The 15594-nt window shown below is 36.3% G+C and overlaps 1 protein-coding gene across 1 annotated transcript in view; it reads right to left on the bottom strand.

The window, feature by feature from the left end:
- The window catches only part of NXPH2 (neurexophilin 2), a 31959-nt gene extending 16708 nt beyond the window's left edge, over positions 1-15251 (bottom strand). Inside the window, exons 1-2 of the mRNA XM_053470838.1 lie at positions 14771-15251; positions 14481-14632 (exon numbers count right to left, since the gene is read on the bottom strand). Coding sequence (XP_053326813.1) covers positions 14481-14534 — 54 coding nt within the window. The 5' untranslated portion in view covers positions 14535-14632; positions 14771-15251. The remainder of the gene's footprint in view (positions 1-14480; positions 14633-14770) is intronic.
- Positions 15252-15594: the final 343 nt, after the last annotated feature.

The raw sequence follows: 15594 nt of genomic DNA on the forward strand, positions 1-15594 counted from the left end.
TACTATTGCTACTGTTTCAGTTAATGGTTGTGTTTTAAGTTACATATTAAACTGATGATCATTAGCACATGTTTGCTATAATTGTTTAATCATACACCTTACTAAATGCCTGCACAATCCCTGACTTTGTGCAAGTGTACCTAGAAGAATTGGTGCTGTTTTTGAAGTTCTTTATTTATGTATTTATTAGGTTCTCTAGGTGTTACTGAGTTGGAAAATGTAATGGGCTCTCTCTTCTATATAATGAATTAACCTCCGTATAAATATACTCCTTTACGTCTGATTTTGCTCGTGTATCACACCGCACCTTTTCAGCTCGCCAAGAAGTGAGGCTAATCACCAGAAGATTTCGTTCTGTTAACCAATTTCACACTCATTTATATATCTGTGTGAGTACATTTAATTGATGTGTGAATGTAATTTCTTCATTAAAAAAATGTCAGCTCCAAGAGTTTTTTTGTCACATTCAAGACACCGATATAACATTTTCCCTATCAAAAGAAGCTGAAACGTACAACTATCATATGTTTGATCATGGATCTCATACCTTTTACATAATCTCGTGCATTTACATTTTCTCCCTATATCTTTTATGCAGGATAAATACCAGGGTTGAACTGGAGATAAATAAGTGGCCTTGGCACTTTAAGGCCAATGGCCACCAAATGACGTACATTCGGCCAGTGGCTGGATACGCACAGCCATGCGTTATATTTTTTATACTCTCCCAGTGAGCAGCTGTATTTATCCATTGGGCAGGGCAAACCGCAGGGCTTGATAAAATATTATTAATGGGTCTTTCAATGTGTTGATTGCTGACTTCTAACATAGAATAGGTTGGGTTTTTTAAATTTTATTTTTATTAATACTTTTAGAATTATCAATATTTCTTTTGCACGTTAGGTCAAAAACATCTTCCTCTTCATTATATTTAATTTTTACATTTTTTTTTTACATTTCTGTTCATCATATTTAATTTTTACATTTTTTTACATTTCTGTTCATTATATTTATTTATTTTTTTCATTTTTTTTACATTTCTGTTCATCATATTTAATTTTTACATTTTTTTACATTTCTGTTCATCATATTTATTTATTTTTTTCATTTTTTTTACATTTCTGTTCATCATATTTAATTTTTACATTTTTTTTACATTTCTGTTCATCATATTTATTTTTTAATTTTTTTTTACATTTCTGTTCATTATATTTCATTTTTTACATTTTTTACATTTCTGTTCATTATATTTCATTTTTTTTACATTTTTTTACATTTCTGTTCATTATATTTATTATTAAACCTGTTTGTTCGGCATTAGTTTTTTGAAATAAGATCTTTTTGTGATCAAGTAAAATTGTGAACTTCCCCTTGTTTTCTTTGGATGCCGTCCAAACCCTCAGAAGAGCTCCCTGCTGGTGTTTACTGTACCCCTACCATATACCCCTCTATAATTACATTTATTGCACATCTTCACTGATGCGGTTTGCTTCTGGAATCTGTCCCACCACATGTACAACATTTCTTCCACTTAGGAGGGCAAGCGGATAAAGTGCATTAACTAGCTTTATTCGATTTGTTGCAATGCACCCTGGGTGGTCCTCTATTTCTGTATGTGAGTAATTACCCCGTTGGGAAGCTCTTTTTGCCCTGTATGAGTTTGCTCGATTCTATCTAGAATTTGTTTGCGTTGCTTCCTGTGTTACATTGTAAAATTCCCAAAATTAATCTAGGATTCCCCCGCTTAATAAACTTCAGTTTTTGGTTTCCTATATCGGGAATTTCCCGGACTCTGTTGTCTCCATATTCTTCGCCGAAGCCGAAAAGTAAATTTCCGCTCCCCTGAGCCTGAGCTTCAGTGATTTTTGCTAATGAAATTCAGAAGATTGCAGCTGTGCACATCAAAAAGAATAGTGGCATTTAGCAAAGGTAATTAAAGCTAACTTTTTTCTTTTCCCCCCTAGGAAGCCTTTCTCTTCAGGTAGAAAATCGCTGCTTAAGTTAATGGAGATTTAGAGCGCTTTGGACTGTAACCGCATTCGCTTTGGGGAGACCTGTAACGGCACCTTATATATTTTGAGCTGAAGCACATTTTGGGTCGGTTTATTCACCTTTAGGATAAGTAGGCATGTGCCATGCCCCAATGCACTATGATGGTGTAAGATAGCGGAGCTGCTACATCCACATGTGGCCGTCTAAAACATCATTGTTAGAAAACAGAAATCAACACTTTATCATACTAAATTTCAAAAAAATGTACTGATTAACTTTGTTTTCCACCATCCCTTTTCCCATTCACCAGACAAAAGGCCAGTGCTTTTGCAAGTAGTGGCCCTGAATCTTTTAACCCCTTAATGACAAAGCCCGTACATGTACTGGCTCAAAATGCATTGTTTTCAATGGGTTTAGGGACCGCCCATTGTCCTTAAGGGGTTAATAAGAGTAATCCAGGGGGAAATTGCTCAAAAATTATCACCTATTTACAAAGATTCCTCGTATTCTCTGACATATCGCGCATTCATATCCTTTAACATGTCAGATATGTTAAGATTTGCCCACGCTTGAGTAGGCTGAAGCCTAATGTGCAATGTGACGGGGTGGAGATGGAATTTTAATTTTAATAAGTACAAACTCGATCATTAAAATTCAGTGTTATCTCAATTATTATATTAAAAAAAAGAGAATAATATGCTGTCTGCCAGCTATTGACAATAGGAGACTGAGAATGAGTTGCAGTAAGGCAACAGCCTATCGCCCCATGCCAAAAGGGGCATAAAACGTTTATGTCCGAAATAAACCATCTGTACATATAAAAACAAAAACAAAAAAACGAAACAAATGGAACACGGTAGTATGGTGTTTTTTTTCTGGAAAAAAGAAACTTTGCCAATGCGTACGTGGATTAAACCTCCATTTTTTTTTTATTTTTTTTTTTCCTAGCGTCTTCACAGCTTGTACCAGATGCTTCATCTCAAGACGGCGTTAGACACGGTGTAAATGCCGGGATTAAGGCTATGTTATTCAAATGAATGCGCGTGCCACCTGTCTTTCGGCTTCCGTTTGTTCATTTGCAAGCCAATACACGAGGAAGGTCTCCGCGTCGGCACTATAGGGAGGATCGTTTAATCACGGGGCGTCAGATGCAGTCAACGGCAGATGCAGAAGAACGTTTTCACAGCTTTTTTATAAGAATGGTGATTGTTCATAGGCAGGAATGTACCAATATTATATGCTTCTTCTATTCTATGCAATGGCTTTAAGACTGTTTGGTTTTCATATTATTATTGTTGTTATTATGATTATTATGATTATTATCTTTGTTATACGGCACCAGTAATTCCCGCAGCGCTTCTTACAGTCCCTACATTCAAAGGGTTTCACAAAACTAGAACCGACGGACTAAGGCGAACCGATACATTATGACCGGCTCACCAGCTGAAAATCTAGAAGATATATTTTTTAACAGCAGGGGGGGGAGGGGTCTGATACATTGTTTCAGTTAACAGATACTTTTTAGTTAAGGAAAGAAAATAACAAATAAACCGAAAAGATATTTTTATGAAGTGGAGATTTTATTATTTGTGGCTTTTTTTTAGCTATGTAGGATTACTTCTCACATGGTTGAAGGTGCTGTGGTATTTTTGCACTACTGTGTTAATAATAATTTCATCTCACCAGCTAAACTATAATCTTCGGACAAGTCTAACCCTAATACATCTCTCCTGCGAGACGGGCTGAGTTGGCCCTGAGAACTGCATAGTTGGTGTCACCAACATAATTATATAATGGATAGCCGGCTTGGAGGAGACGTCCCGGAGGTCCGATACATCCCAAGTGTCAGCATGTTAGGGATTATCCCCTTTTGAGACCACAACCGTTTTCTCCCCTAGGAGCTCAGAATCTTTGATGGGTATGAGGGTATCAGAGGACTCCACAGCCCTAAAAGCCCCGATATGCTACAAAGTCACATAAAAAGTCTTGGTAAAGTCCCGTTCCATACCCACACTTGTAATGATACCTCCTAAAACAAAAGTGTCCCTTTTTTGACCATTTAGGATGTTGGGTGGTATGGTATAAAGTCATTAAAATTGTCTTAGTAAATGGTGTCTCCTTAAATCACAGAGAAATATGATATGTACTTTCTTGCTCTTTACCTTTTCTTCTTCCCAGACACAATGTAACACATTACATAGTGCAAGCTATTGTAAGCTCATGACGAAGACCCTCATAAGCCCACTATTCTTTGTATGAGTGCCAAAAGGCTAGATGTCAAGCTCATGGTCAGGGTCCTCGACATCTCTTGTATATGTAAATGTGTATCTATTAATTATCCACCACGTTTTACAGACAGAGCTGCGGAATATGTTTGGAATATTCATAAATAATAAAAATATTTAATTGTATTTAAATTACAAGTTATTTATGCATTACTATTCTCTAGACTTCTGAACTCTATACATTAGAACAGAAAATTAAATCCAGCAGGCGTTTCAACATCAAATTAATATATATAGAAATCAAATTACGCTTAAATCAAACATATGTGATGTCACTTAGCTTCTTTTTTTCTACCTGATGCGTACGTCTTCTAATTAAATTGCCAAGTCAATCACATAAAAGTAAATCAGGCATGCCGCTGTATAATTCACTTTTTAAACATTTCGACGATGCGAACTTTGATGAAAGGTACCAGATGTTGCTAAGTAAGGACAGTAATTTAATTTATTGTCTTTGAAAAGTAATCCATTCATGCGTAAGAGGTTCTTTTTTTTTTTAAACTCCCTTCTGAACATACATTTTCATCTGATTAGAACATATTAAATTGCTTTCCTTGCAAATATGATTTCACGCGTCGAAACAGGAAATCAGAAAAACGTTCTTTTAAGTCGTTTTAAATATATTTTGGCTTGCGTTGCCAAAATTTATATATATATATATATATATTAAAAAAATAAATAAAAATAAATAAATAAATAAATAAAAAAATATATATATGGTATTTTTACTCTAATTTATGAAAAATAAATGTGTAATATTTATTGGCACATGGTCGTCAGTACCATTTTTACCTCTGGTGTTGCTCTAAACCTAATCCAAGGAAATAACTCCGGCCATGTGCCTTAAAGGCTTATGGAGCCCTTGTAATTTTTTTTATGGCGGCCCTCCGTAGTGTAAATAGGATGGTTGGGGAGATCAGAAGAATTCATTGTAAGAGGCCCATTGACCACTGGAACAGCAGAGAGGCTCAAGAGGGGTGATTTGCCCCATAGTTTTATGGCAAGGGGGCTGATGCCCTAGCCCAGGGGTAGGCAATCTGCGGCTCTCCTGATGTTGTGGACTACATCTCCCATAATGCTCTTACAGTCATACTGCTGGCAAAACATCAAGGGAAACATCTGGAGAGCCAAAGGTTGCCTACCCCTGCCCTAGCCCAAGGCCAGAATAGATCACCGGTGGCCAAAGAGTCCATGAACTAGGCTTCTGGCTTGGGAATCATTTTTGTTCTTGGCGGTACCTTGAACTAGCGTACATTTATTATGTAGAGGGGAAAACACCGTGTTATTGATAGTTTGTTCATCATTCTGACAGCAGTCAACATATTAGCTTCCCAGCAATCATTCTATGACGGAATGTTCCCGAAAACAATGAGCACGTTTGAATTATGGCTATCATTTAGACGATCAAAAGCCGAAAATATATTCACGCCTCGTGGAAAACAAATGATTACCTGTTTGTTTCGTCACATTGAAGGACTTTTTATGGTTTAAGAGAAGGCATTAAATGCCTGTTTTTTGGAAAATCTCTGATCAAAGCGTTTAGGATAAACGTCCGGACGCCTATGAATCAGATTAATTAAAGAGGTCGTATGACATATGTACTACAATTATATATGACCTATGTATTAAAAAAAATATATAAAAAATTTTTATTTTTTATCACATAGGTTAGTTAGACCTAAAAATGTCCATGTAAGTCAAATTCTCTATTTAATAAAAAATAAAAAAATAAAAATCAGGATAGGAAACCTAAATGAACTTTTCTATATTTGTCGCTAATTGGTAGTTCCTTCCAGGTTGGAGACAATTTTCGTCACAGTAAAATAAAGTAGACCGATCCTTAGACTGTGATTTGCAGGTTTTTTAGCATACAAACTTGCTGTTTTAAGGTTTTTGTCATAAAAAATCTGCACATTCTATGGAGGTGTTGTATAGCATGCAAGCGACCTGCTTTTCCAACAGGCTGTTAATCTAAATGCTGGCCTCTTAAAGCTTTGTAATGTTTTATAGAAAGTAGCGGGTAGAAAGTAGGAGGATGTTAAATGAGTGTTTGAGATGTTTATAGCCCCGTGGGATTCCGAAAGTGCTTAATAATAAAGTGGCATTGTGATGTATTTACTTTACAAATTAATTCCAAATTCTGAATTGCGTTCAGAATAAGCAATATTATTATTATTATTATAATTATTATTATTATATTAAATATTATTATTTAATCTCTTAATCTATTAGAATGTTGCCATCATACCTCCCTTCTCTCTCCTTTCCAGCTGCCCATCCCTTTGTTTGATATGCGGGCGTAGAGAGCACGTCATTGAAACATTAGTAAATGTATCCACAATACATTGAATCAGCCGCACGTTCTTAATGGCGAGCCATGGCTGACCAGTGTTTGGTTGACCGACTTCCCAAACCACGTCAATACAGTTCTTTTTATTTATAAACCAGATTTTACATCCTGATGATAGTAACGGACAGGATCATCCTTCTCTCCAGCACATAATCATTAAAATGCAACGTGATTACTTGCGTTTAGTATAAAGGGGAAAGAATCCCTTGAGATAAAGTCAATAGTGATCGGTGGATATGGTCTTTTGGTCCAAGTGTTAACGCACTCTCTGGAATCTTCGAAGGTCTAGAAACCCGCGTGATTCATTCTTAGTTTTTAGAAAGCCTCTGTGAATGTTAATGCTTTGCTAATGGGACCCTTAGCTACTTAACCCTTTATCCACTGTCTATTAGTTAATACGGACAAAACGCATTAACGTGTTTTATCTGACATCATTTGCATCGACATCATATATTAGTAGAAGCGGAATTCTGCACTATATGCTACAGGATAGACCCAAAATACAGGGAAATAAATAATATCTGAAGTATCCTGGCAAGTACATATTAAAAATAATAGATTCACTATTTAAAGCTTAAAAAACATTGATTGTAATTTGCTTTGTTGAAAAAGATCATCTAAAAGTTGTAATGAATAATTAAGAGAAGAAACCTCCATATTGTTCTCATTATTGTCCGTCTCCCTATTATAGGCCACATACACAAGGTCATGGAGAATTATTGCCAAACCTTGGTTGGCTTTTACCAAATCTCAGGACTTGGCGAGCGATGCCTTCCTATGTCCAGCTCTAAAACCTACCCCTAACTCCAAGCCTTCTGCGAGGGCCACCTACCCACCTGCCCCAAGTTCAAGAGAAATAGAAAGCACTCCGAGAGAAAGACGAGGGTATCTCGATATGCATAGCATGGAGGAGAGAGGATGTTACATACATTACATTTATTTCAAAGGAGGAGAAATGTTAGAACAAGAGGTCAGAAGAAGGAAGTCAGGAGGTTTGGCTTTACCATGAGGGTTGTGGATAAATTGAAGAGCTACTCAGCAGAAGTGGTAAAGGTTTATACAATAAGGTACTTAAAACATGCATGGGATAAGCATATGGCTCCAGAGTCTAAGACGACACCAAAGGATCAATTAAGGTTTGAGTCTTTACAGCAGGAAAAACAGGTAGACTAGACGGGGGCCGAATGGGCTGCAAAATGTTATGTTTCTTTTTGGTAAGGCCAATAATATGTGCGGTTTAGCAATTTTTGTGTGAGCTATGATAAAAGCACAGCTTAGAGCTAATAATCATATCTATGTTTGGCATTCAGCGTCAAAAAAAGTCTCTTGGCTTTGTTACATTACCCTGATTAACTCCAATTAAAACTTTGGACACAGCTGATCAAGAAAACACAATCCATCACCGTGCGTTGAGATAAAAAGCCCATTATGGTGATATTATCAGATCAGCCGTGTTACAGTCCATTAAAGATGTGCTAATACATTAATTTGAATTTCATCTAATATGTCATTTATGTTTAATTTAACCGCTTACGGACACTGCTTGTAACGTTCTCACTAGCCTATAATACATCAGTTTGAGGCATGGCCTGTCTTTCTGACTCGTTGGCTAATTGTGCTTAACATACTGATTGGCTTACGTTACTACTACTAATAATAATGACAATAAAGATATTCCCCTAAAATGTTTCTATTATATACCCCGACACATTGTATCCTATATTTGCCACTAATGAATCAGATGTTTTACTCTTTTGCTGAACACCCAATTTTATTAATTTTGCTTATTGATAAAGTTGAGAATTACTCTAAATTAATAATCTATACATATCTGTATATAAAAAAGCTAGGAAAGGTAGTGGCAAGTTGACTTCACCACTAGATGACTTTATGGCATTGATACATTCAAAGGTTGAAGAAGACCAAGATGTCCCGACGAAGCTTGTGTTGCTACACTGCTATGGTTCACAGTAGTAATTAAGTATCAGTATTCGTTCTACTTTTGCATGAAGAGCATATTCTAGAGCCTCATCAAGTAATATTGGCGCCTGAGGCATGGTCAGAGGTTGATGTCACATCCGGTTCCCGGAAACAGAAGAAGACACACAAGAAGGTATTGGGCATTGTCACCACGTGGCTCATGGGCAGCATCTGGAGCAAAAATGGAGCAAATCTATCTGCTAAAGATAAGGACCTTCCATATGCATAGAGAGAGAACATTGACCTCTAACAAAAGGCCACATCTCCAACCTTCAACTTGTAGCTCCTAAACGTTAGGAGGAACGTTGAGATTTGCCAGCCGTCCTCTAATGCAAGTTTTAATGTATTCACAGAACTTCTCCAAACCTCTACGGCGATTTATGTTTGTTGGGTCACCATAAATACATGGAATCTCCAGACTATATAAGAGAATAAGTGCGCTTGGCAGGACAGTTGGTTAGGACCTTGTAAAGACAGGTTCTAGATTCGCTCTCACATTCGCATTAAATATTAGTACCTTCTCCCTAACTGAAGTAATTAGGACTTCTTCCTTCATAACGGCAAAGACGCACACGCAGACATGCCAAAAATACCAAGAATTAGCATAATTAATTGCAAAGAAATAATAACGTTGAAGATAATTGTGTTGTAATCTGGCAAAGGTTTCAACATTTAATGCAATGCTATGTCACAGAACTAAAGTAGGGCATCATTTATTCTTAAATAATGCTACATTTCTCTTCTCTTTCATCCCTTTCATATAGGAGCCTTGATGGTCCACCAGCGGGTGCGTTTACTAATCTGACTGATTTTCCCAATAAAGGTGCTGTCCCGCTTAGATAAAATATTAATTACGTCCTCTAGTGACGTTAAGCAAATGGAGCTTCACATATTCACCTTTTGACATCTCCCTGGACTGTGTAATCACATAGGCATCAGTGACATTTTTAAGGATGCTTTTTTTTCAGCTGCTATGGCAACAACCTATCAGTAATGGCATGGTAATCTGCACAATATGCGCAAATACGGAATGCATAATACAATATATATATATATATATATACAAAATATCTGGGATTACAAGTTTGTTAATTTAACTAAAACCTTCTACATTGAAAAAAACCCGCTTTATTAAAAAAATAAAAATAATCAAATTAAATATTTCACAGCAAACCTAAGGACGCTGCAAAAGGTGATGACATTCTGCCTTAATGATCTGTATTTTTTTATGGGATTCTCGGGATAACTCGGAGACGCGTTCATTCTGCTCTCTTTAAAAAGAGAAAATTACATATATATGGTTCAAGACAGGATCAAGAACTTTGGCTTCTATGAAACATCTCCCTTTATGAGCCGCTGGCTTGTCATGTCGGACCGTCACCTCCGCTGCTGTAATGCCCGTGATTTACGGTGCTTTCTACCGACCCTGTTGACCCTTTCCCCCATGATAGAGGGGTAAATAGGAACCATTAGTCAAAAATGTGAGCGGAAAATATATTTATATCAAACCGCGGGGCAGCGGCACGTTAAATAACACAGAAAACAGAAATCTACGCCGGACTTCAACAGCACTTACTGTCATTTCAAACGCACTTATCATTCACGGAGAGTAGTTAAGCGGCCCAGATACATAATTTGTCGACTGACACAATATAATTACAATTAGTGCCATTTAGTAGGAAATTCTATGTTTGTCTCGCCCTTCATCTGCACCTAAACAGACTTTAATTGTTTGCACAAATGATGTGAGGCATAATGTGTTTTAATATATGTAATATGGTAAAGCAAAGCCAGGAAAATATGTTTTTTTTCCAAATAAAAGATGGGGAGTTTCGGGTTAAATCCCCCTCTATATTGTTTATTTGTATCAATGTTTTTTCTTTTTCTAGATTTATTTTAGCCAAAAATAATTTTACTATTTTGGCCAAGACAGTATGTTAAAAGTATATATATATATATATCTGATAATGTACACAGTGAAAAATAACCATTTGCTGGGGGTCTATAGCCTTGATGATAAAGAACGCAGCAAATTCGATTATTTGCTCTGAAAGTACGGACTTATGAGTGGTTACTGTATTGTGGATTTTGGTAAATGATGGCTGACCTACTGAATGACAGCGAAGAACGAAGGCACAATAATCGGATTCACGCCATTTCATATAGGGAAGTATTGGAGACGGGTGAGTCCGGGTCCTATCCCAACAGACCATCGTCTATGAGAGAGGCTTAGGGACCACATACTGACTACTGACGTATAAGCTTGTGCTGAGTAACGCTTTGGACTCCCTACATACATTGCATTTTCCTCTGAACCCCTCGCAAATGGTTATTTTCCATCCTCTAGGTCAATGGAGTGTTTGGTTATTGGTGAGGTCCGTGTGTCTCATTAAGTCTCCCTCCATCATGGTTGGATTAACAGTCCAGTGATCCGCAGGCAAAAATCCTACTGTGTCTCCTTACTCGAGTATTTGGAACAAAACCAATGGGACTGCATTATGAAGCAGGCTTTATGGAGACGGACGTTAAATGGGCCGGATATATTAAAAACAGGTCAAGATGGGATCTGAGGCCGAATAACATGTAACTATGTAGCCACAGCCACTTCCTTCTGGTGGTGCTCCAGGCCTTTGACCAAGATCATTTGACCATAGAGGGTTCTGTTCTTCTCAATCTGTGCTTTCAGTTGCTGTTACCACCCTCTCATAGTGTGAATGATGCCACCTCATTGGTTCCCTCCGTATAATGATGTCATCAACATCATCCCCAAGGATGAAGGCCATATGACCTCTATGGCCCTACCCCAGCGTTAAGGCTGTGCTTGGCAAAAATAAGACCCTCATATGTAGGGTAGCATGACCACGAAGTAGGTTAGACATGTAAAGTATCTAATCCTGGACAAGGAGGTCAACAAAACATTTTTTCAGCACAATATGCCATTTTTATTCTCACTCCATTGCGATTTATTTTAGGTGATGGAAACAAAACACCAAAAACCTCTTTATCCTGTGCCAGAAATAATGCCAACCGCACCATCAGTTTCGACCAACAATCAACCAACAACCAACTGTTCCTCCTTCGGATTGTTATTTTAAACCCAAGTAAATATGTATGTTTTTTTTTATTTCAATAAAATACAATTGTGTATTAAAAAATGATGCTCTGTAATTTAGGTTGAAATACAAACCACTTGTATAGACCAAACCGTGAGTCACATTAGTGCAAATATATAATGCGCCTAGGGGCACTTGTTGGCTCAACAACAGAGCAATAAAATATAGGGCACAGGAGCAGTGATATTACCCCAACAGAAACAAAAGGTTGTATAGGTCACTGGGGTCATTTATTAACTAGCAGATTATATATATATATCAGCAACGTGGACTGTCATCGATAGATAGATAGATAGATAGATAGATAGATAGATAGATAGATAGATTATATAATAGATAGATAGATGATAGATAGATAGATTATATAATAGATAGATAGATGATAGATAGATAGATAGATAGATAGACAGATAGATAGATAGATAGATAATGAATGGATAGATAGATAGATAGATAGATAATGAATGGATAGATAGATGGATAGATAGATGATAGATAGATAGATAGATAGATTATATAATAGATAGATAGATAGATAGATAGATAGATAGATAGATAGATAGATAAACTGTTACAATAATGGATTTAAAACTTTAATATTGCATAATTCCACATCATCATCATCAATGTTTTATCTCTTATTGAACAAGCGGTCATAATCTAAAACCAGAGGGTCAGAGGCTTAGATGTAACGTAATGAAGTCTTACTTTGCTGAGGTAGTAGTAGATACGTGAAACAGCTTCCCAGCAGAACTAGTAGAGGTTGATACAGTGAGGGAATTTAAACATGTATGGGATAGTTTCTATGTTTCAACACATTCTATATCTAAGTCTATACAGTTTCTAAACTTCAGGAAAGGCATGTGGCGAGGGCCAAATCCGCGTACCGAAATTGTAACCAGCCATGTCTTTTCCCACCCAGCTAGGAGCATGTTCTACTAAAGTGCATTTTCCATCTTGGTAGCCGAAACCCTACAGTAAGAGCGTTCTGGAGGTAAACACTTTCATTGTCCTGCGTACCGGCCGCTGGCTTATCGCAGGGCTGCAGATCTCAAATTCATTGCTTGGCTAAAGTGGCTGAAAATAATAATAATAATAAAAAAAAGACTACACGACAAGCACAATCCGGAGACGGATTAGAATTTGACACGCGCTTTCTCAAAAACTAATCAATCAACTCATGTAGTCGTATAAGAAACCAGCTCGTAAAGAGGGTCTTTAATCTCCTTAAGGGGTTTTTTATTTATTTATTTTTTTAATTTATTTAATTGCCTGGAAAAGTGCAAATGAAATGTTTCAGATGTAAAACAGCTAAGAAGTACAAAAAAAAAAAATTGGAATAGTTTTAGCTGTTTTTAGCCTCATTTGTATGCTGGTCTTAAAACAAATTATTCCTGCAATCTAACCGTTTAATAATTCAGGTGATGAAAATTGTGTTTGGGTCCTTTCAGATAATGGTTTAAAAAAATGACTGAAAAATAATATATAAAAAACTTTATCCATAAATATTTGTGACATTTGAATATAGATTCACTTGTTTGAGAATATATATATTTATATATATATATATAATCTTATAGATTATTTATTTTTATATATATATATATATATATATATATATATATATATATATTAATAATAATAATATAAATATAAAATATTATTATTATTAATATATATATATATAATAAAAATAATATAAATATATCTATATTATTTTTTTAAATATATAATTTTTAATAGAATTTTAAATGCTCAGGTGCTTTAGTTAGAATGGGCCTTTACACCCATCTAGTAAAAATCTCACATTCTGATCTGTTCTCCAAGACAGCTGTAGGACATTTTACAATTCCCTTGCAAGCCATGTCTCTGCTCTGTACCACCTCTGCTGGGCAGCATTGGCAGGTAACTACCACCACAATTTCCTTTAAAAAAAACTACTTTTCTTTCAAATTAAAATGCACGTCTTATATGGACTGATGTTTCGGACCATGTGCACTGCTCTGGGTATTTGAGGAAACATTTTATTTTCTACAAGAAAATGAAACCTTTTCATGGTTAAAAGAGATTGCATGTATTCAAATTTTCAAATAGCCCTACCGAAACATTTTATAGAAAGTCCTACAACTAATCTAGGTGAAGATATCTAATCAATTGCAATGATTGTAATACTCTTATTCATGATTAATAATTATTACACTGTACGTAAATATTTTGGGATTTAAAACAAAAGAGAGCTAATTTTTACATATTACATTTTTACAACCAAAAAAATCCCAAAAAGACAAATTTTGTTACAGAGCAATATAACATAACGTAGCCTTTGGTGAATTACAGGTTTACATGAATATAAGAAAAGTGTTATGAGTGATTCTTAAAGAATATTCATTATTAGCACGATAAGTTAACAAATAAACAGGCAGCAAACAAGATTAATGAGAACTCTAGAATTAACCAATTCCCCCAAAATTAAAACAATTTACAGAAAAGCAAGGACCTCATGTCTTGGGACAGAATACCGAAAGACTGAAGGTATAATGAAGAATTGGTCCAAAAAATATTACTTGGACGATAACACAGAAGAAGAAAAATAAAATGTATTCATTTTTTAATAGTGTTCCAAAAATGTATCAATAATAAAATATCAATTAAATTTAAAAAATTTAAAAAAATAATAAAAAAACATATATTTTGTAACATACTTTTAACTAAAAGTCTTTGTATTTTAGAAGAGAATTTTAAAGGCGGATTTGGACTTACCAGATGGAAAAGACACTTAACCAGGATGAGACACAGGAACCGAAGGTCCATCATTCTGCCTTGAAGTCTAAGAGATAATTCCTCTTTCTTGGATCTGGTACATAGTCACTTTTGGGGCAGGACTGAGCGCAGGGACAAAGCACCGTGCCGACCTTCGTCGAAACACACACACAAAACAGAAACAAAAATACAGATGTAACACAATCCATAGCTTCACATGGGCAGAATGAAAAAAGCGACATAATATTAACTCTTTAATGGCATTTAGAAAGAAAAAAACAATGAATTACCTTATAAACCCCAGACTGATATTCCACAGGGATACTTTTCTTTGGCCGGGTCCCATGCAGGATTTAATGATACGGATGTCCTTCGCTATCCAGATACATGTAATCTTAGAATCCTAGTTGGGTGGCAACTTTTCCCGTGTTTAAGTAAATAGCGCCGGTTTGGATCTATTTGGGAAAAAGAAGGATCATCAGAAAGTCATCGGCTCGGTCCCTTGTATGGTTGTTTTGTGGGGGGGGTCAATTCCAAAAGAGAGTCCTTGGAAGGAGCAAGAGATGTGAACCAGAGGCACTGAAGCTCCCTACGTCTGTATGTGAGCAGCGCAGAGTAAGAATCCAGCTTCAGAGCTCAGCATCCCAGCTCTGATTCAGCATGCCCATTAATACTCAGGCACACCTCCAGTACTCAAACTGGCAGGCACTGGTATTGGGCTTTCCAATAGATCTTGCATCTGATTATAGCACGGAAACAGCCCGGCTTCTAGTTATTATTATCCAGTTCTTTTCTTTTAACCCCTTAAGGACAATGGGCGGTCCCTAAACCCATTGAAAACAATGCATTTTGAGCCCGTACATTTACGGGCTTTGTCATTACGGGGTTAATTCCAGCGGCAGTCCATCCTTGATTATTCTGATTATCTGTATTGTGAAGAATAGATTTTCCGTGGCGATGCACTGATTGGACGGGGGGGTTCTTCCTTATAACGACTATTCCAGCTGTTGATTTGGGGATTGAAGAGTTTTTGCAGTAAAGTTGGGTAGTTTAACAAACGCTCAATTAACCCTTTAGAGCTACGATAGGAGTAACGTGTATTGTCCGTAAGAGG

The sequence above is a fragment of the Spea bombifrons genome, chromosome 7, assembly GCF_027358695.1.
Source record: "Spea bombifrons isolate aSpeBom1 chromosome 7, aSpeBom1.2.pri, whole genome shotgun sequence".
Taxonomy (NCBI): domain Eukaryota; kingdom Metazoa; phylum Chordata; class Amphibia; order Anura; family Pelobatidae; genus Spea; species Spea bombifrons.